This window comes from Bombyx mori, chromosome 22 (genome assembly GCF_030269925.1).
Source record: "Bombyx mori chromosome 22, ASM3026992v2".
NCBI classification, from domain to species: domain Eukaryota; kingdom Metazoa; phylum Arthropoda; class Insecta; order Lepidoptera; family Bombycidae; genus Bombyx; species Bombyx mori.
In genome coordinates this window covers 13,884,205-13,907,076 of record NC_085128.1, presented here as the reverse complement: position 1 = coordinate 13,907,076, position 22,872 = coordinate 13,884,205, and the positions used below count along the sequence as shown (strand labels likewise).

At 36.2% G+C, this 22,872-nt stretch overlaps 3 protein-coding genes across 3 annotated transcripts; 2 read left to right on the top strand and 1 right to left on the bottom strand.

Moving 5' to 3' along the window:
• The first annotated feature begins 1,039 nt into the window (after positions 1-1,039).
• Positions 1,040-3,856, top strand: LOC101736131 (E3 SUMO-protein ligase NSE2). Its single transcript, XM_004924706.5, has 5 exons — positions 1,040-1,964; positions 2,293-2,452; positions 3,089-3,144; positions 3,426-3,546; positions 3,706-3,856. Exons 1-5 carry the CDS (start codon positions 1,773-1,775, stop codon positions 3,810-3,812), a joined length of 636 nt encoding a protein of 211 aa, XP_004924763.1. The 5' UTR covers positions 1,040-1,772; the 3' UTR covers positions 3,813-3,856.
• Positions 3,857-3,903: 47 nt separating this feature from the next.
• On the bottom strand, positions 3,904-10,926 carry LOC101736263 (GTPase-GDP dissociation stimulator vimar). Its single transcript, XM_012689163.4, has 7 exons — positions 10,699-10,926; positions 9,883-10,629; positions 9,327-9,494; positions 8,562-8,744; positions 7,744-8,010; positions 7,038-7,201; positions 3,904-6,539 (listed from the first exon to the last, which is right to left on the bottom strand). Exons 1-7 carry the CDS (start codon positions 10,703-10,705, stop codon positions 6,111-6,113), a joined length of 1,965 nt encoding a protein of 654 aa, XP_012544617.2. The 5' UTR covers positions 10,706-10,926; the 3' UTR covers positions 3,904-6,110.
• An 822-nt stretch (positions 10,927-11,748) lies between these two features.
• LOC101736397 (uncharacterized) lies at positions 11,749-15,318 on the top strand. Its single transcript, XM_004924708.4, has 3 exons — positions 11,749-12,175; positions 13,326-13,527; positions 15,055-15,318. The coding sequence occupies exons 1-3, from the start codon at positions 12,060-12,062 to the stop codon at positions 15,214-15,216; spliced, it is 480 nt and encodes a 159-aa protein (XP_004924765.1). The 5' UTR covers positions 11,749-12,059; the 3' UTR covers positions 15,217-15,318.
• The last annotated feature ends 7,554 nt before the right edge of the window (positions 15,319-22,872 follow it).

Genomic DNA, 22,872 nt, shown 5'->3' with positions numbered 1-22,872 from the left:
AACCCCATGGTTATGAAGATATTCACGGTTAATGTTTTGAGGTTAGAATAGCACTATTTAGTCAAAATAGGGTTAAAATTTAGATGAGGGTCCATTAATTTTTGAGTCGGGAGGGAGGGAAGTAAGGCCTAACCCCTGCACCATCCCCACTCCGCGGAACTCCATGGTTATGAAGATATCCACGGTTAATGTTTTGAGGTTAAAAATAGCACTATTTAGTCAACATAGAGTTAAAATTTCAATTATGGTCCATTATTTTTGATTCGAGGAAGGAGGGGTGTAGAGCTTACTACTGCGCCGTCACCAAGCCGCAGATCCCCATGGTTAATTTTTTTGATAAAAATTGCATTATTTAGTCAAACTCGAAGGGAGCTTAAGTTTGAATCCGTCTTATCTCGGGCGCTGCGGGAAGAGCAATCCTTCCGCCCTTGCGTGCCGAAGCACGGTCACTCGTGCTCTGCTCCGCACTGTTTCCGTGCTCCGTCACAGCAGGCGAGGACTGCTCTCCCTCCGCGCCTCCGGTATTTTTAAAAACACTCTAGGGGTAGGGCAGACAAGACCAAGTGGAAAGTCGGGTGCTCTGATTCGGTTTTCGATATTTTTCGAATATTTATGCAATTTTATTACCAAAACACGAGCAATTTTACTATTTTTTATTTAATAGTAATAAATAAAAAATTGTAAAAAAAAATATTTAATAAAAATAATAAAAAAATTATTTAATTATAATATGTATTTAAAAATATATTTTATTACAGACAGATAAAAAGACGCTATAAAAAAATGCGTCATTTCACGTTCCGTTCCACAGTGTAAACAAAATTTTGTTACTTTTTGTGTAAAAACGTCAATATAATTGCTTCTTACAGCAACAATTGCTGTGCACACTAATTATAAACAAATTTACTATGTGAATATATTAAAATAATAAAATAAAAATAAGATAATAATATATTTCGGTAAAAACATGACATCAAATTTTATAAAATACACGTTTACCGTGAACGGAACGTAAAACGTCAACTATGACTTGACGATTTTTCTAATTTATATGGAAACTTTAAAAATTGTTAACTCGTAAACCGTACTTCTACCGTCTTCGCAACTTAAAATTTTGCAAAAAGTTTTTTATTTAGGAGCACTATATACAAAAAAATTGTGAACTTCGAAATCGACGGACCACAAAGGAAAGCTTAGCCTAAATTAATTACAATCTGAGGTAGGCAAAGAATCTGTACTACCTGTTGGTGGGATATTGCCTCCGGACCCGGCAGACTCCGAACATGTTCAGTGTATATAATCTCTGCTCCGAACTACTGGGGTATCTCGATACACTAGCGGCACCGCCTCGGCGGCCTTATTGGCAACCGTACTCAGGTGATTAGTGTTTCAGAACCTTTATTTCGCCTCGAAGACTCCGTTGGACGGGAGTCCTTGGGGTAAGGTGCGTCTGGTTGCAGTGTTAACGCGGTAACCTCATGACCTGGCCCTGGTTCTGACCTCGAAGGGGATAAGACGCTTGGAAGAAAGTGTTGGGGAGTCGCTTAGTGGGTAGGGCCCTAAATACCATCATTGGGCCCGAGCCCACTCACACAAACAAGCCTCTTTCAATTTCCGAACGATAATATGGCTAACAAAAAAAATCATGAATTTGAAATTAGAATACAAATAGTGTATGTGCTATGCTTCCTTTGCCTAGGCAATCCCTAATAAAGAAAAAAGCGTATTCTTTCATAAAATTTTATTGTTATGACATTTGAAAATTTGAAATTATGGCTGATATAGACATTCGAGATCTGAGAAAGCAGTGTATTCAAAGCTTAATCTCGACTGCGGAAAATGTCGCTAAATATTTGCAAGAGGACAAGGAAGACAATTATGAAAAACTTAAGATGTACATGGAAAACTACTGCTTATTGGAAATAGAACAAGAAGTTGCTGAGCAGGTTTTAGAGGCAGCAAAGGTTTGTTGAAAAAGTACGATTTTATCGTTTTCAATTTAAGTAAATTCTATGTAACAACAAAGCTAATAATAAAAAAAAAAACTAGTTGTGTGTAATATATACATAATATTTCAAAATATTCAACACGTTTGCAACATTTTTTCTGAAACAGAACATAGTATAACATAGAACAGCATAGCGCAATTAATTCGTTTGTACATATAAATAACGATAATGTTTTTAGCGAATCATTATTACTTCATTAGCGGAAAAACATAGGGCAATCTTTTACATTTTTTATAAAATACTAAGAAATTAAGAATCTAAAAATTCTTCGTTTAAATTCTAGGCAGATACTAACATATCAAACATAAATACACTCCAAGAAAGATTCGAGGATGGCCTGAAAACTCTTTCACAGAACAGAATTAATCCTAACAGCCATAGATACATGCAAGAATTAAAGACTAGATATGAAAGTGGATTACAAAGTGTATCTTCATCAGGACGTGAGTATTGGATCTAAATATAGTTTAATATGATATTACTGGGTAACCAACTATTCAGTATTATGAGTAGTGAAACTCCATTCAACTTTCAAACAATACCAAAATATGAAAATAAACTACCAATCAGTATTGACATGAATTGAATTCTGTTTTTCTTAAATGGAAGTTCATCTTTATAATAGAATGAGTAGGTAATTAATTTCCATTTTTTATTTGTAACTAGGGAATTGTTACTACTATAAGATTATTTATAAATATATTGTAATTCAGGATAGGCTTAAAACAACTATTTCCTTAACACAAACAAATAATTGTTTTTTTATCTCGCCATTGTAGGCATATGGGCCATGGTTACCATCACTCATGATCGTAAGCAATACCAGGGGCACAGCCAAGATACTGCCAAGCTGCAACTGCTGAATACTCTATGCACACATCATTTGAGAGGGATATGACATAAGCACTCAGGAATGCTGAAGAATGCTGCGAAATCGGGGACTTGCTGCATTGACTGACTTTAATGTTAATATTATTTTTTATTTCTTTCTTTTGATAATCAGCTCTGCTAACTTTCTGAATATATTCAGGAAAAAATTGCACCTTGCCAATGTGTAAAATTAATATAAAACACTTTAGTTACAGAAAACCTGAATGAATCTGATATAGCTATTGTCCAAACAAATGAGCAGTTTGTAAGTATTATTCCAATATAATTGTATTATTTTAATAGGTATAATTTGATGATATTGATTTGTAAAGAAATAAATAACCTGTATATACACTCACCTATATAACAACCATAAAGCTTGTACAGTAATTACTCAAAGTTCATTCAGATGTGAAAAATATCTCAGAAAATGAGATTCTCGAACCTCTATAAAAGCTTCTTTTAGTCTATCTGAAACTTCAGTTTTATTTTTAATATGTAAAAGTTTCCACTAGATTTTAAAATTTTAAAATTTTCGATTTTCAGCTAGATCCAATTACCAAAAAACATATATCAGATCCAGTGAAGAATACAATGTGTGGCCATGTGTATGAAAGAGAGACTATTTTGAATCTCATAAGAAGGAAGCATAGAATCAGATGTCCAGGTAATTCTTCATTTGTTATAATTATCTCATCAGTCTAGTGATCGGTGATTCGAAATATTGTATTCTACAGTTCAGGTTCAGTCGTTGATTAGGTGATTGAAAATAAACTTACTTTTGCTTACAACCACCACTATTTAATTTTACAATTTTACTTTGCAGTTGCGGGATGTGCCAATCCAGAAAGCATTCAAGAAAACCATCTATTGGAAGATGAAGAATTGAGATTTAGATTATCATTGTCGCAACACTCGACCATGATACATTAAGTTCATTTAATAATATAATAAATGTGAATTGACAAAAAAGGGTATTTGTTTATTTTATTTGGTTGTTTATTATCAGGAAATTAAAATGAAATACATTTAAGATAAATTTATTTCACGAAAACATACAGAGGAATTGGGTTTGTGATTAATCATATTGCATTGTTCAATGTTCTGAGTGCAAGAATTGGGTGACATTAAAATGCGTTAAATTTTTTTTTATACAACAAGTACATACGTATTTCTGTTTGGATATATTATATACATAAAATGTATTTGATATTAAATGTTTTCCCATAAAACAGTCAAAATCAATAACTGCGATCACACATTCAGAGCATGGCATTTATTATACAAAATATAAACAAGTAAAATGCTACAAATAAAAATAAATATCTAAGTATTTAATTGAGACACCATTTATAAAGAATTAAAAATAAGTTACACATACAAATTTTCAACAATAACTTTAGCCGTGCCCTAGTTATAATATCTAATTTGGTCGCTTTTTATTTTACACAAATTGAAGAATGAATTGCACCTACTATTTATATGTACTGATACTGATTAAACCATTATCCGTCAAGCCTTTAGGCTAGAGTGAAAATGCGCACGCAGACCACTTGTCAATGGTATTGTTATCTCTTTTTCAGATAGAGAGAGAGAGTGAACAGGATAGTTGTATAACTGAGATCAGTCCACCTTTAATATTTCTCAGCTTAGAACTACACAAGTTGTGTTTGTTTTTTAAACACGTTTACTATCTTAGAAGCGTATTACTACGTATATAAGTGCACAATAGGGTCTTAAAACATCGTGAGAATAATATAAATCTTAAAGATATTTTTTAATTGCACAATTCTTACATGTTCTGAAATTTCTTGCACCAAGGTAAGCAATAAACGTGTAAAGATATTTGAAAACCCCTTTAGTAATAATAAGAGTAATAATAATGATTTATCTAATAGCAAATATGTAGTAACTTTGGCACCAAACACAACAAAATATTTAGAAATAACTGATGTTCCTATGCAAATTATTATAAGTGGCAACTTAAAAACGAAGCCAACATACACAAGTACGTAGTACAATAATCTATATTAAATTACTTAAGCTATGCCACAATAATTCGCCAACAAATATAATAAAAACATTAATCTACATTGTACATTGAGTATTAAGTATAACTATTTCTTTGTATACATAGCAGAACTAATAGTTATGTGTCTCTTTATATGAATTTTACATTTTTTAGAGTAGGTAGGCAGCGGCTTGTCTCTACCCCTGGCATCGCTGAGGTCCATGAGCGACGATAACCACTTACCATTAGGTGGGCCATATACTCGTCTGTCTGCTCGCGCAATAAAAAAAAAGGTGGAAATCATATAGTCGAAGATAATCATCAAGATACGTATAGTACAATTGCTTGTGTCGCGTGGATATTTTGCGGTAACACGTTGTCTAAAAACAGCGTATTTGGCGCAAAATTGTTCAACACAAGTACGAGTTTGTGCAAAAGGATTCGGGACGAACTCGCTCACAATTGAGCGAGTTTTTTAAAGTCTTGCCCAATTTTTAGAGCAAGACTTTAAAACAGACCAGTTGACTCTGTATAACATTTTGTTATAGTACTTAATGGTCCCCCTACAAAGGTCAATATTAATTCATCTAATTACTCAAATAATATATTCAAATTGAAATTATAATTTTTTGCTATCAGCGGTAAACCCTCTTTGGTGTATTGGAGTGCGCATGTAATAGAAAATGGTACTTCAATCAGTTGACAAAAGCTTCCACGATTCAAATTCCTACCCTAGGACACAAACAGATTTAACTCAAAGCTAATAAAACTATTACCGAAACTATAATTTGTACCACTTCACTGAATACAAATTCTGGAATGTATTATTTCATGAATACACGTAAAATATTTAAAGGTAGCAATATTTAGACGCAAATAGATTTTGCAATACATTTAATAAAACACTTTTTTTTTAACTATGACTAGATAACATTAAAAGCATATTAAAGAATTACATCTATAGTAGTTTTTTTTTAATGACAGTAAATACCTACATGAAATTATTTTCATGATTTGAATAGGGGTCACTGGGTAATATATTCGAGAAACTTTTTTTTTTAATATTACCTCCAAATCATCTACTTGGAAGTGAGTTACATCAAGATAATACTCAAAAATTGAATTGCTTCAACTAAACCATAGAATCTATTATGAAAATAGTAAATGCGAATATAAATTCGAAAGTCATCATCCGAAATGAATGTTGGAATCGATTTTTTTTAATCTTTCCCATTGTCTGAGATAGCTGCGATTACACCAGTGATACAATTTTTGAGATCCTCGCTTAGATCCTGTCTGGATTCAGCGAACTTCTTCAAGGACTCTGTCACTTTAGCCTCCTTATAATCGAGAGCTAATTTATTCTTCTTCGAAGTGATGTCTAGGAAGGCGAGAAGGTTCTCCGCAACCTCGACGGGCATTTTAGCGCAGTTCGTATCGACTAGTATGGAAACGTGCTTACCGATTTCCGACTTAATCAACTGAGAGATAAAGCTTTTTTCGTAATCGAATTCTGGATGTTCACTCGAGGGAGAAATATTTTTTAATGTTTCAATAGCTAATAGCGTCAGAGCGAGAATGGCTTCGTTCTGCATTAGCGAGTGACTGGCCACCAGCATATTGACTAAACTGGATATACAGCCGTCCACCTGAAAATATATTTTCATAATGAGGCCGTCAACGCAAAAGTGGCTTAAGCTTTGAATTTGAATTTGAATCATTGTTAGTAAGATGAGGTTTGGATTTACCTTTACAATACGTGCAAAAATAATATTTCCAAAACCATCTGTTATCTATGGGTGAAACTAGGGATAGGCCGGTTTTGCATTATCACAAATCCATCTATCGTACGCCTATAGCCAGAGTATGTGTAAAATGGTGTATTCTTATTCAATGATGCGAAAATGCGGAGTTTCAAATTGGCGATGCAGTGAGCCCTGAGTACTACCATCCTGCCCATTACTGCTGCGAATTTTTTGCGTTTTGAAGAGCGCACGCACATTTAATTGAAATTTTGACCTCGTGTGTCACTCACTCCCTTAACCATTTGCTATTTACTTCGTTTGTAATTCCAAAAACGTTGCCTATTCCTGACGCATATCAATTCCATGTTCAATATAAAATATAGAAGTGACACGAATAGATACCTCGACGATATTGTGCCAGTAGGGTCCGCGCGTGAGAAGCTTGACGGCCCAGGCGAGCAGGCGGGGCGCCTCCCCCGCCGCGCCCGCGTACTCCCCCGCGTGCCCCCAGCGCGCCACGCAACGCAACGCTGACTTGTGACGGCCCAACAGACGGGCAACACTCTCTGTTACAAATGATAACAGTAGTACATCAATATTTTGCGACAACAAATATTACTACTTTTTTACTGGTGGTAGGACCTCTTGTGAGTCCGCACGGGTAGGTACCACCACCCTGCATATTTCAGCCGTGAAGCAGTAATGCGATTCGATTTGAAGGGTGGGGCAGCCGTTGTAACTATACTTGAGACCTTAGAACTTATATCTGGAGGTGGGTGGCGCATTTACGTTGTAGATGTCTATGGGCTCCAGTAACCGCTTAACACCAGGTGGGCTGTGAGCTCGCCCACCCATCTATGCAATAAAAAAAAAATAACCTAAGGTAAATGACAACGGCTGTCTTAAAAGAGGACTAAAGCGCTTTCAGAGATTTCGAGCTCATATAATGAGCTCGAAATCTCTGCGGATGGCAGCATTCACATTGTGAAACCTATACGTTTCGGTAGCCACTTTAGCCTAGATGGGCCGCGAGCTTGTCTACCTGTGCCATAATAAACAAGTATTATTTTTAAAATGAAAAATAGTTATTCACGGACAGTTTTATTACCTTGACCATCAACAAGCATCCTGATGGCAGCCAGAAGTTTGTAAGCTACATGATGATCTTCTACCGAAAGCAATGCCCCCAGCAACGTAGGCGCAGCCCTTCCCTGAGCCGCTATTATCCTTTTATTCGCCACAGGCACCGTGAGGTTCCGGAGAGCGGACAATATAGCATGCTGGATCTTTGTGATGGTTCCAGGTTCTATCGGATGTAACACACTATGTTCCTTTTGCATTTGAACTCCGAAACTTACATATACATCAAAGAGATCTGCAAATTGAACACACATAAAAAATATATCAACAAACATAAAGTGTGCTTGGAAAACATTGCATTATGAGACATATATTAAGCTTCGCATAGGTAGGTATCCTGTATATTCCGGTGGTGAAATAATCATACATTACAGGTTGGAGCGTGGGATGGGCATTATACAATTGCAACTGTGACCTCAATGTCTCATATTGGGTGACACCATTTACTTTATGATGCCTTAAGACTTCAGTAATCAGTTATAAAATTAGGTGTGGGTTTGACTAGAATACTTATTTATCCATAGCCATTGGTCACTCTGGTCACTTAGCATATCAGGCTATTTAGTGCCCTTTCACGATTCTCCAGTGCTGCTTGTAAATTTTTTGTTTGTTCCGTATATAGCCAAACTACTAATTATGTCTATGTATATGTTGACTCTACCTTGGCCAACATGTTACAGGTAGCCAGTACACCTACAGTACACTACAGCAAAGTAATGGTGGAAATGGAGATATGCTGTATTTTTAGTTAAATTTATTATTCTAATTAAAAATTTGTTCACATACCCAACAATTTATCATATATCTTATCGTCCATCATCTGTGCACAATAGTCATCTTGTCTGGCAAAGTTTCCAATAGCAAGGACACCTGTAGTTATTAGGTGGTAGTTAGTGTGCTCCAGCCATTTTACCATTGAGATGTAAACTTCACCGAGACCTTTGTTGTATAGTATGTGCATTGCTTCATCTGCATAAGTAATAGAGTATTCACTTAAATATTTTATTTATTTTCTACTAGTTTACGCCAATAGCGTCACTTCACTAAATTTTAAGTTAGGCTAACTGGAATCTATACTCAAAAGTGGAATAAAAGTAGTCTACATTCGTTTCTCAGGGCTCAAGCTATATCCATACTGATTTTTTGTAAAATTGTTTTTTTGTAAAAATCAGTAAATAAGTTCTACAAATGCTATTATAGCATATCATATAGCTATTTATGTAAGCATTACATTTGCCTGACAAAATCCTAAGAATATCCTTAAGATTTAATAATCTTTAAAAAAAATTGATTGTGCTGAAAACTAAGCAAATTTGTATTGCACTTATTTTAATCAATAATAGCTAATGCTAAGCAACAATAATAGGATTGACAAACAGTACCTAACTATATTTCGTTTGTTAATGACATCTTGTCATAATAAGATATTTTAATAAAAAGTTAAAATGACATAAGTTAGCAAACAGACACTCTAAATCACCATTTGCCCGTTTGCAATAAGTCATTCATTCATGCCCATTTATTTAAAATATCTCAATCATTTAGGTATACCTCCAGTCAAAACAATGACTATTAAATCACAAGCTTGCTTCAGGATGGCCTCAACATCAGATTGATCTGCATCAAGTTCTCCGTGATCAAACTTTTGCATTAGCTGTTCAATACGAGAACAAACTACTTGGATACCACCATGTTTTGCTATTAAGGTCTTTACAGAATCTGAAAGGTAATATGTGATCTACTGTACTTAACAATCTTTGTCACTTAAGCTATTTGAGAAGGATAATACAAGATCGCTAGTGGAAGCTGGGGTATACAAAGGCTCACATAAGTTTGAAATACAATTTCATATTAAAATGTATTATAAAGTATGAAGGGGTGAGAGTTTGTTTTTCTTATACCTATTGGACTTTATTATGACATCATTTATATTTCAACATTTTTCAATTATCTATAATGCTTTAATGTATATATCTATCTTTTATGTGTAATCATTTTCTTTGAAATATGTTATGTCATAATGTTATTTTTTTGTTGAGATTTCAGTTCAGTTATCATAATAATAAATGTAAATATCTCAGTTATTATAATAATAATGATGATTTACCATGCTCAGCTTGGGCATGAAGTATATCGAGGCATAACTCCGAAACATCAATATCAGCAGTATTAGTTAGGACTTTCAAAACCCCTGCATTAATTTCATCACTGTACAATATTTCTGTATCATTTTCGTTGATAAGAGATAATAAGGAAAGCAAAGCACAAACAGCCTCTTCATCAATTTCCTCTTTCTCTAGCTCCTGAATGACAACCATTTGAAGCATTTCAACTACTCCACCATCAACCATTGCATTTGTGAATTCTTGACCACCGATCGCAAAATTTAATAAAGTTTTAAATGCATACATGCTTAATTGACTGTGGGCACTGAAATATTTTTTCATTAGATTTATTATGTTGGGAACACCTCCACATTCCAAGATTATCTTTCTTGACGAGTCACAGTCACAGCACAAGTTACCGAGAGCTCGAAAGCACTGTTTTATTAACGCAGCATTTTCGGTAGTTATTTCTTTTTGCAGAATATCTAGAATGGGGCTGATTATCTCTTTCTGAGAATAAGTTCGACGTTTCTCGTCGCATTTAACGAGCTCTGATATGGCTTCGACAGTCAGGAATACTATCTCTTGGTCGTTGCTCTTTATTAAAGTCTTGACGCACGAAGAAACATCAAATTCATAGTCTTTTCCTTTTTTAATTATTTCACTTAATTTCGACTTTAGTTCTTTCACATTACTTATATTTTGAATAACCAACGTTTCTAAGGAAGTAGATTTCGTTGCTGAACATTCTAAAAGTACAGATCGATATTTAATTGCGATTAACTACAGGTTAAAAGATTTGTATTAAAAAAGCTTACCATCCATATTGCTGAGGATTATAATACTACTTTATACACCCAAACACAACTTAAGGGTTATTTTATGTCAATACGGTTAAATGCATAGTTTATATTAGTATGAAACGTATGGGGATAGCTTTTAATTAAATATTTTTTCTTAAATTTAAATTGATCAATTCAAAAATTTTAAAATGTTTTCGGATTCTGTCAGTCAATTAATATTGAAGTTAATCGATGTCTCATGTCAATAAATAAGCGACACTGAAAGTCTTTGTTACGTCAAAAATGTGATGGATAAAGCAAAAGAATCTAGATCAATAAACATCTTTTGTTTGTTGTGTTTACAAAACCAAATTTAAAAATAAAGATTTATATTCATAAAGAATAAAAAAAAAAATTAGAAATATTTTGTAAGCACCATATGAATGAATTTTTTGTAAGACTTAAACTTCATTTGGTGTTATACTTTTCATATTGCACGAAAAGGAATAGCTTGATGACGTGTGATTGAAATACCATCCATATAAATACGAGATATTTTTACTAGTTCATTAGTTAGTCAGTGAAAACTATAGCTCTCGCTGACTAACTACCCAACGGCTTAATCAGAATGTTTGCTAATTCAATGAGTAATAATAACATTGTTTGGCTAACAGTCTATTAAATTATGAGGTTAGACAAGTATTTACCGCCATTTTTTCCCCGCCATATTCACTGATAGCCTTAAAGCGGGAGCACACTATGCGTTGCACGATGCACTGCAAAAATTTCAACGTATCGGCGGGCACATGACAGCATGGCCGCTATTCCAGGCTATTCCAGCTTCACACGGGGGGTTACCGCCATATCTTTAGTACAAAGCATTCAAGCTACCCGCTGGAAGAGTATGTAGATTTAAATACAATTTTTTAAACCTTAATTCGAAGTATGCTACGATATTCATTTTTTGCTATTTATGGGTTCCGAATAATACTGTTAATCATCCAACACCAAACTGGTTTTAAACTTGTCTGCAAACGAAGCTTCAAACCTTTTACCTCTCGAATGACATGCACTAAGACATTACAAAGGCCACGACACGCGTAGCCAATGAACGAAACGACTAGATTATGAATTCTGATTTTTACGAACCATGTTAAGTTTATAATTATTTTTGAAGTGATTGTTTCCTTCGACCTTCAATTTCAATTTTACAACTACCATATGGTTAGATGATCGTAGGCGTACGGTTATAAAACACGTAAATCAAAATGCAGGGTATAGTGGCAGCATAAAATACCACAGACGCGTAATATTTTACAATAGAATTCATGTTTTTCGCCATAAATAAAAATTGTTGATCTTTTTTTTCACACTTCGATGCGTAGAATAGTAACAACATGAAAAATTATTTACTATTGTTTATTGCTTTTTGTTCTATGTTACGGGAGTTTGGTTCAAATCAAACTTTTTTTTATGAGAGGATGCATAATTTTGGATTAGGTCAGCGCATCATGTAAGTACAAATTAACTGAGTTAAAGCATAAAATACAATTTCACTGTTTTTTTATAAATTGACTTTAGATATCTTTCTAGGTCAGAAGATCTTACCTTAAAATAGTAGTAGAAACAGGAATACGAATAGTGCTATTTCAAACAACAAACGTCCAACATTATTGGGTAGTATTTTCTCCCTATATTCCCCTAAATTCCATTCTTGGGCGGTGTTAAATAGGTGTGTTGTTAGTTAGCCTGGGTTGCTTATACCTATTATTCCTGATGCGAAGCTGTATGCGTTCCAGTTTGAATAGTGAGTTAACCTAGCTGGTATTTCAAAGTACATTGAACTCTTGTCTCAAGTTAGAGTCTATGGTTAATCGTTTGTTTTAGGCGGGGAGACGAAGTCATAATTTCACGAACACATGACTAAAAATTATAATAACTATGCTATTTTTTTATTGTTTAGTCGTCATAACCTAAAGTTTAGGCTATCTACTTTTATACCTACCAGTATAACAAAATTTTAAGGTTAGGCAGCGGCTTGGCTCTGCCCCTGGCATTGCCGACGTCCATGAGCGACGGTAACCACTCACCATCAGCTGAAGCGAGCGCCTGCCTACATGGACAATAAATAAAAATAAAAAGTCAGACAGTATACCTCGTAGGTTTTTTCATTGCATAGGTTAGTGGACGCCCACCTGGTGAATAGTTGTTACCGGAGCCCATAAACAGCTACAACGTAAATGCCGACACCCATTTTGAGATATGAGTTCTGAAGTCTCAGTTTTTACAGCACAACGGCTGTCCCGCGGCTACCCTACCCTTTAAACCGAAACACATTACTGCTTCACGGCATATAGCATATAGGCAGGGTGATGGTACCTACCCGTGCGGACTCACAAGACGTCCTACCACCAGTAATTACGCAAATTATAATTTTGCGGGTTTGATTTTTATTACACGAAGTTATTTCTTCACCGTGGAAATCTATCGTGAGCATTTTTTGTGTTTCATTGCAATAATTGGAAAAATCACGATTTCTTAGAAACAAATGAAAGACACAGAAGAATAAGAAAAGATCTAGAGTAGGCAGCAGTCTTTTCATATAACCTACAACTTAGATTTAATTTTATTTAGGTTTTATTTAAATATTTATAAAATTTCAGCCCGACTTTCGATAGTCGTTACGCTTTTCCGGAGCCGATACCAATTAAAAAATCAGTAATAGAGAATTTGAATGCCGCCTATCAAAATATGTATCAAGGTTTAAGACAAACAAATGACACGAGAGTTTACAAAAAAAGGTTTGATTACTCGCCTAAAGAAGTAGGACAGCATGTCTTCTTTGAAGAGATATTTGATTGCATAGTAAGTTTTTATAAAATATTTATAATTATTGAAGAACATAATATTGAATGAAACTTGGTCGTTGTCGATAGGCTGCTTTGGTAGGCTACGCCCTGCCTATTTCTACCGTGAAGCAGTGATGCGTTTCGGTTTAAAGGGTGGGGCAGTCGTTGTAACTATACTTGAGATCTTAGAACTTATATCTCAAGGTGGGTGGCGCATTTATGTTGTAGATGTCTATGGGCTGCTGTAACCACATAATACCAGGTGGGCTGTGAGCTCGTCCACTCTTCTAAGCTTTTTTTTATTGCTTAGATGGGTGGACGAGCTTACAGCCCACCTGGTGTTAAGTGGTTACTGGGTCCCATAGACATCTACGACGTAAATGCGCCACCCACCTTGAGATATAAGTTCTAAGGTCTCAGTATGGTTACGACGGCTGCCCCACCCTTCAAACCGAAACGCATTACTGCTTCACGGCAGAAATAGGCAAGGTGGTGGTACCTACCCGTGCGGACTCACAAGAGGTCCTACCACCAGTAATTACGCAAATTATAATTATGCGGGTTTGATTTTTATTACACGATGTTATTCCTTCACCGTGGAAGTTATTCGTGAACATTTGTTGAGTACGTATTTCATTAGAAAAATTGGTACCCGCCTGCGGGGTTCGAACACCGTCGCATCGTTAGATACGAATGCACCGGACGTCTTATCTTTTAGGCCACGACGACTTCAATAAAAAAAAGAAGCAATAAAAAAAGGCTCTGCTAACGTTAATTGCTATGAACATATAATATGTAGATATCTGCTTCAATAGGTACAAGGTTCAACTTATTTCTATCAAAATCATGCGTTAAATTTTCAGAAAACATCCTGTATTGGTTTCACTGTACATAATTTATTTCTGTCACTGATCTTATTCACAAGATGAGGGCAGATCACGATGTCTATATGATTCAGTTAAGATACCAGCACTAAAAAAGTATTAACAATGAACTTTATTTGTGTTGTTCGTTCTATAGCATCAATAATTAAACATAAAAGTCAACGTTTATGTATGGGCTCCTTTTTTTTCTCCTACCTAATCGTTTGTAGCCTAAGGGACTATTCTAACTTCACACGGACCGGTAGGTGAGCTCACGGGCTTAGCTTGAGAGAATTGCTAACACTAGCCCTAGAAAAAGTGGTGCTTCGTTGAATCTACTACCGGATCGGAATCGCGATCCACTGAAACGATCAGACGAGAAACTCAGTGGGTGTATGTACCCTATAGACTCCGTAACGAAACGACTCCGAAACGGCTGGACCGATTTCGTTGAAGTTTTTAGGAAATCTTTAAATTAGCCTAACTGGTGATACTGTGAAGATTGATAGCGTTCGGACCATAGTTAAGTCAAATACCGGGTTCGACTAATAATAAATAAAATGAAGGGCAACTGATATAATAGATTTAAAAACAAAAGAAGTTCTTGGGACCCCTGAATATAATCACTTAGAATTCGGATGTTGCTATGTTATATTTATAAGGAGTTTTTTTTTTGTCAGATCACGCATTTGGCAATTGAAACAATGGAAGGTATACCAATAGTGGTGCGCGGAGGTGTCGGTTACCGGTACTTCGTGGTTGTTATCAAAGCAAAGCCTTGGAAACGGCTTAATGGAAGCGTCAGAGCGTATTGTAAAAAAAAATACGACTTTTCACAATGAAATAAAAAGTAACTGGATAAAAAAGCCAATTCGCGGCTCATTTAAAAACACAATGTTACCGTTGAGACATGTTATAAGGTGATTAATAAAATGAATTCCAAATTTGAATTTTCTTTGCCCTATCTACCAACAATAAATAAATTGACAGGCAAAACCTAATTTGAACGAGTTAATCGCATGAATTTAGATATACCTACAGACAATCAATCATCTGCAGTACTCAAGATGATACTACATCTAACGTTAATTCATTGAAATATTAAGTCGATTGAACCCATTAACCATACTCTCTTATTCTTTGAATCGGAATCCATGACTACGCAGTAGAAATACCAAGGATGCCAGTACAGAATTAGTCAAACTCATCGAAGGTCACTACTGAATTGGTAATTACTGTTCACGTTCTTATTCGTTAAGAAATTCGAATAAGCATTTTACAATGAATTACCTATACTAAATATTGCATAAGTTTAGTAAAGTAATCATTATATCATCGTAAATTATAATTTGCCATTATAACACGACTTTACGTCTCCACCAAAAGTCCTAGTCATCATCTCTATATATAAAAATCAATTGCTGTTCGTTAGTCTCGCTAAAACTCGAGAACGGCTCAACCGATTCGGCTAATTTTGGTCTTGAATTATTTGTGGAAGTCCAGAGAAGGTTTAAAAGGTAGATAAATATGAAAATGCTCGGAATTAAATAAAAATAACAATTTGGTTTTTCCATTGATGTGTCCCCCGTCGGACGGATTTCTTTTGTTTGTTTTAAGTTTATTTTACAAAAAAGTTTAGGTCTTTTATTTATCGAATGAGGCACTACGAAGTCTGCCGGGTCAGCCAGTAGATAATAAATACATGTGTCCATCCACCCATACTCAGCCGCATCGACACCTGATTTGCGATATGAATATCACAACAAGTCACAAAAATGGTACTCATTGCACAAAGAAATAATAAAAACATATTTATTATTGGGAAAAATATAAAGAATAAACCTTTATTGTGTAATTAAATTTGATATTCGCGTCAAGGTGTCGAATAGGAATAAAATGATTTTTAGTACCTTTATACTTTATTGTATTTAGGAATCCATTTGATTTTGAATAAATTTTGTATTTAAAAAAAGACAAAAACAGGATTGTGTGTAGTATTTGCAGAAACAATTCGAATGAAGATATTCGAATAATAGTAGTAATAGTAGTATAATAGTAAGCCATAATGAGACTAGCTTTTTTTTTTTTTTTTTTCTCCCATCACCCTCCCCCTCGGGACGCCGGACTGGCGGTCGTCGGCGCCAGCCACGACCACCAGTCCTCTCGGTCGGCAGGCTATCCGAAGCCCGCCTAGATGGCGCCGGTTAGAATGGTCTACCCTCGGAATACCCCGCTGGGTCAGAACCAGCGTGGGTTGAGGATAGCCGGCCTTCCATCACCCGGACGCTCTTGCATAAAACGCGTGCAGAGCAGCTTGCACGTCGTCTTCTTAGGTCCCCTTCGCCGGTCCCCAGGCCGACATGTGAGAGAGACCCGAAACACTTAGAAGGCAAGGGCTTGGGCGAAATCCGCCTCCCTGGCCCCCGCTCGACGGCGGCGGGCCTGCGCGTCTCGCACGCGCCCCGCCGCCTCCTTCTGCGAGATGGTGCACTCGCAGAAGTCGAGCATCGCCTTCCACGACTCGTCGTCACCGAGCATCGATGCCACAACATCCGGCAACGACTAGTCGTTTCCTATTTTTGCGACAAGGACACGGCGCCACCCCTCCCATGCGGGGCAGGCGACGAGCGTGTGCTCCGCCGTGTCCAAGTCGCAACCACAATGGTGGCACTCTGCCGTCAGCTCGGCTCCGATCCGGTGCAGGAACTCACCGAAGCAACCATGCCCAGTGAGCACCTGCGTGAGCCGGAAAGTGAGGCGTCCTCTGTCACGATTCACCCAATTCACAAGAACCGGGCGAATCGCCTCGACGGTCCTACGACCAGCCGAAGGATCGGCCAGCCGTCTGGACCATGACTCCAGCACGGTTCATGAGACTAGCTGGGTGATAGATTAATAAGGTAAAGTTAGCATACTTCATATAGCAATGGTGCGCTTCATGCCGGTGAACTTCACAAGGGCCCTGAAACTGCGATACTCTAAGACAAATATTTTTTTGTATGGAAACTAGCGACATCTTATAGCGGGTGCCCCTAAACTTATATGTTGTTAATGATATGGCATTTAATTATTGTATAACTAAACACACAAAATAAAAAGAAAACTAATAAATCCAACAAGTCTTTATTGCTTATAGACAAGTCGATAAAATTTTATCAATTTGTGGTTTCAGAAAATTTACAAAATCCTTCATTAGAAATAAGTTAAAGGATAGATAATATGTTACTGCTATCAACAGGAGCAATGAGAAACTAATCGAAGAGAGGCCATCTAGTGACCGACGTCTTTGAAAATTTTTGTTGAGTGCTTGAGTTGCTTATCTATAATTAATTTATGTGTATTATATTCTATGAGCTTCACATCGTGGATCTGATACAACAATTAGAATTGTGAGGAAATTAAACTTATTTATTTACATTAAGACTTATAGATCGAGAAAATCTTTATGAGAGAAGGTAGGTATGTGTCAATATATTTTGTGTTAATTTTGAGGATAATATGATTTTTTAACTCAGAGATATCCTGAAGAATAACATACAAAACACAAGAATGCGCGTGGTGGTGTAATAAAAAGGAGATCCTAAGTGTAGATGAATTAAGACAGTTCTAATTTCTACGATTTTCGTTAATATTGTCCATAAATATCTGCCCATGGCCATGGCAAGTTTGATTAAACAAAAATTAAAGTGGAAATTCTATTCGCTTACAAACTTGTAACGCCAAATAAATGTGTTATTGATTTAACTTGTTTAACGGAAAATGAAAATCGTTCTAGTTCTAAAAATAGCAACGTATAAACAACATTATGCCGTTTTTTTAATCACAAACGACCTATTTCAGCTGATCAAACAAATGGTTTACGTCTGATTTATATTGGTATTGGCTATTTTCATTTTCTAGTTCATTACTATTGTGAGTGTTAATGGTTGCGTTTAGATGTTGGAACACAGCATGTAACGGCTAAGTGTTTTTTTTTGCATTTTAACGTGTTCCGTAGTATTTTTTTAATTATATGGGCAAACGGATCTATGATCTATCAGTTTGAATGTTGCCACTCACCTAGAGACATGGGGTCGAAGCCTGAAATATAATGTATGAAGTTTACCTCACCCTGTTGTACACCTTTGAGTTACAGATTTGAAAACTCCTCTGCTTTAAAATAGTTTAATAATCTGGGGGATCGCGTTAATAGCTCCAGTGATGAAAAAACCTAATTGACCTAAACCTCTTTGAATATTTTCGTGGTATTAAAGTATTATTGTGCATACCAATTCATAGTTTATCTAGTAATCGACTGAAGCCATATAATAACCTTCACCTGTTGTCTATTCAAAAAAAAAAACTAAGAAGCGTTTTCGAGATCAAAAAGTTTAGTACGGTACTTCTCAATTTCAATGCATATGGAGCGATTTTGGTGCGATCATATCTTTATTGTATACAGAACACTTTTTTTTTTTTTTATCGAGCCGGGGCCGTACCTCCTACGAGGTCCCCGCGCCTCAGGGGCGCGCGGAGTATGTGAGACTCAACGATCTGCATGGTGTTGTGAGCAGACCGCGGGCCCAAGGAATTTTAGGGCCCACCCACTAAACGATTCCCCTGCACTCTTACACCCGACGTCCGATCCCCTCCGAGGCCAGAACCCGGATGAGGTAGGGGGGTTACCGCGGTCAACACTACAACCAGACGGCGCGGTTCACCCCAAGGACGCCCAGCCGACGGAGCCTTCGAGGCGAATCGAATCGTGTGTATACAGAACCCTACATGTATAGCTTTAACGCGTGCACTTGGCCTTAAATAAGTAGACGTAATGAGTGAATGGCAACAGGTGAAATGTTTTATGAGTTGAATGTGGGTGGATACTGTGTCTAAAGACTCCGCGGAATCGTACATCACTACAGATTTGCGTACCTATATTATTTATTTTTCGATAATCGATAGAATCGTAACTAAGGCGATTACATATTTTTTTTGTGAATTAAATTGATTTGATAGAATCAATAAAGCACATATCAGGTATAAAGTACTACGAAGTAATATTGAAGTTGTATTTATTTATCAATTTTATTAGCGTACTTATAATTTAATCTTTACAATATAATAATACATTAAAATTTTAATAATACTTTATCAACAGATAAGAAAAGAGCCATATATTCAGCGCTGGAATTTTAAAATTGTTCTATCCATTTATTTTGTTTGGTTTCAAGTGCATTTTATATTATATTAGTCTTATACAAATACTATGTATAAGTATAAAATTGGTGGGTAAAGTTTAAATGCTTCTAATAAGAACTGTTACAGACGAACACATGACACCAAGAATACGTAATCCAAATTATAGTTTAATCTTGCGATTTTTATTTGCAATATTTCGAGTCCTGAACGGTCGGAGGACCATTTGAACGGTCGGTTAGTTCTTTTGTCGTCTATTTTATACACATAATATGAGAACGGTCAATTCGTTCCTTGTCGTCTGGTTCGTGTCCGTCTTTTAGGAAGTCAAAAAAAGTACTGCCTGCCGCTAGTCACGTACGCCCTCGTTCCATTTCTCTCTTTATTTTTGAATTCTTGTCAAGTGTCTGTCTTAGTCTGTGCCTAGTCGTTGTAGGTCTTATGTCCTGTCAAAGAGGTTGCACGCCACGACAAGTAAATTACAGTGCTTGTGGTCACGGTCGATGGACAACCAGTCAATGCGAGATTGAACCGTAAAATTAGTTTTAGTTATGTCCACTAGGTGCGAATACCTAACAAAATATAATACTGCATATAATGCCGGCCACTTACATGGGCCCAAATATTCGTACATTGTACGAAGGTTTGCGCGCATGTGAAGGGCCTCAGACATTCATTCGCAAACTTAGAAGCTGTGCAAATGGGTTCGCATATTCAATTTGCGAACCCGTTTGCGCTTCCTCCTACACTTGTTTACGAATGTCTCACGAATTTCTCCTCCTTTTTAATTCGTCAATAGAACATTGAAGAGAAAAAGAGTTTTGAATTCTTTCCCAGACATCATTAACATCCATGCTGTTTTTATGGGATTTCTTTTGATGAAGATACGCTACACAGTAGACGTCACGAGCTATGAAAATGGCGATACGTCCGTTACCTTCGCAATCGTCGGCGCAACTGGGCAAACGAATGTGTGGGAGCCTAAGCGAAGGTTCGCGGTTCGCGCGCTTTGATGTCTGTTAAAAAACCGACACAGCTTGGAAAACCACGAATGCAGCGAAAACTTTGCATAATCATTTGCAAATGTCGTCCTACACTTGCGGGTTTGCGTATTCGTGCGCATGTGAGTGACCGGTATAACGCGAATGCGGCCGACCGCAAAGTGAGACGTTGGATTACAATAAAAGCTATCCTAGTTTTCAAATTGGGACCGACGATTGCTTCGCGATCGATATAACAAGACGGTGTTGCAGTTTATAAAGAACTAGCCCTAAGACGTAACAGTAATTTTCAGCCTTATCCATGAAGTCTTCACATATATTGATTCTCAAATTTATGTATGACTGGTATTCAATAAAAAAATGTTAAAGCCTTTAAAATGTTTTTACTGGTGGTAGGACCTATGGTGTGTCCGCGCGGGTAGGTACCACCGCCCTGCCTATTTCTGCCGTGAAGCAGTAATGCGTTTCGGTTTGAAGGGTGGGGCAGCCGTTGTAACTATACTGAGACCTTACAACTTATATCTCAAGGTGGGTGACGCATTCACGTTGTAGATGTCTATGGGCTCTAGTAACCACTTAACACCAGGTGGGCTGTGAGCTCGTCCACCCAACTAAGCCATAAAATAATAATAATGTGTGTCTTGAAAATAATGAATTTCATATCTTATTCAATTTATTGTCATTGATTGACGAAGACGTCGTGTAAATTTTCATCGAGACAAAAGTGTTTCATTCAGTTCCAGCAGGATTGAGCCGGTTTTAGCTAATTCCTAGTAGGTAGCTTTTTATAATATAGTATGGATCAAATTGATTTTACGACATTAATATTAATACTCGAAAAGTTTTAATATTAGCTATGAGATGACAATAATGATGAAAATTACTATGGAAAGTATTGAATTGAGCGAGATTTCGTAATTCTATTTATTTAATAACATTTCCATATGCTAATTTCAAACAAATACCTAGTAGTTTTTTTTTCTTTATTTTAATAATTATTAATTTAAATGATTAATTTACATTCTGTAAAATGAAAGTACTACATATTTGTGTAGTACTTTCATTTTACAGAATTTAATTGGTTCCTTCAATAATACCATCTTACCTACACTAATATCTGGTAAGGTATCGCGCCATTTCGGTCTCTAAAATATATTAAATTTTATATTGTATTAACCTTCTAAAATATGTGTTATTGTTTTAAATATAATTAAATATTTGTTATATTTTCTTATTTGAAAAAGTTCTTAAAAAAGAACTTGACCTTAAAAAATGCTTTTAATGTATTTTATATTTTATTTATAAGGTCACAGAACATACGAATGTAGCTATATATGTCTAGGTATAAAGATTCCTCAATGTACCTATTCTTAATATGATATACTGATTAGAATCTATCTTTGCATTTCTCATTTTGTGTCTAAAGTTAATTCTTAAATGTTAAATTTTATCATAGATGATTATAAAGATTGTCTTTATCCCATAAAGAAATGGTGAGTGTAAGTTATTACATTAATTTAGTATTGTATAACTTTCTTGAAAATATATCATTTCTGAGGCCGCAGCATGTTGGAAACCCAACAAAATGGTATAAAACCTTTTTTATTGTTGTCGTTGTAGTTTTTGACATTACATTTGAATTTTACATTTTGGAATGTCTTAGTTTTGTCAATTCTCTTTCATCCGTGCTATTGTACGCGATTTATAAAATTTTTAAAATATAAAAATTTTATACGTGCAATCCTCGCGAGTTTATTTAACAAGTTCCTTGCCCATCCTAATAATACAGTCCACTACAATTGCTATCAAGTGTAGTTGATAGTGTCTTGGGACAAAAATTCACTTCGATAAAGCGGCACGACACGAGAACCCTCTCATTGTGGCCGCCGGTAACTAGGTACATTCCCGATCCTGCGGAACGAATGGAAAGCAGTCGACGTCGCCCAAAACACGTCATTTCGGATCCTCCCGATCCATTAACGGTGCTTTTAGGTACTTCAAGCACCGGTCACCGTTCTCGTCGAACCCGTCGCTTGCGACGAAGGGCTCGACGAGTAAATTAACCCTCAGACACAGCCCACTGAGTTTCTCGCCGGATCTTCTCAGTGGGTCGCGTTCCCGATCCGGTGGTAGATTCTGCGAAGCACGGTCCTTGCTAGGGTTCGTATTAGCAACGTCGTCAGCTTTGAGCCCCGAGCTCACCTACTAGTTAAGGTTACGCTGGAATAGCCTCTTAAGGCTACCGGCTTAGGTAGGAAAAAAAAAGAAACAAAAAGAGCTTTATCGTTAAATTAATTCTACCTCATAGGTCGACACAATTGA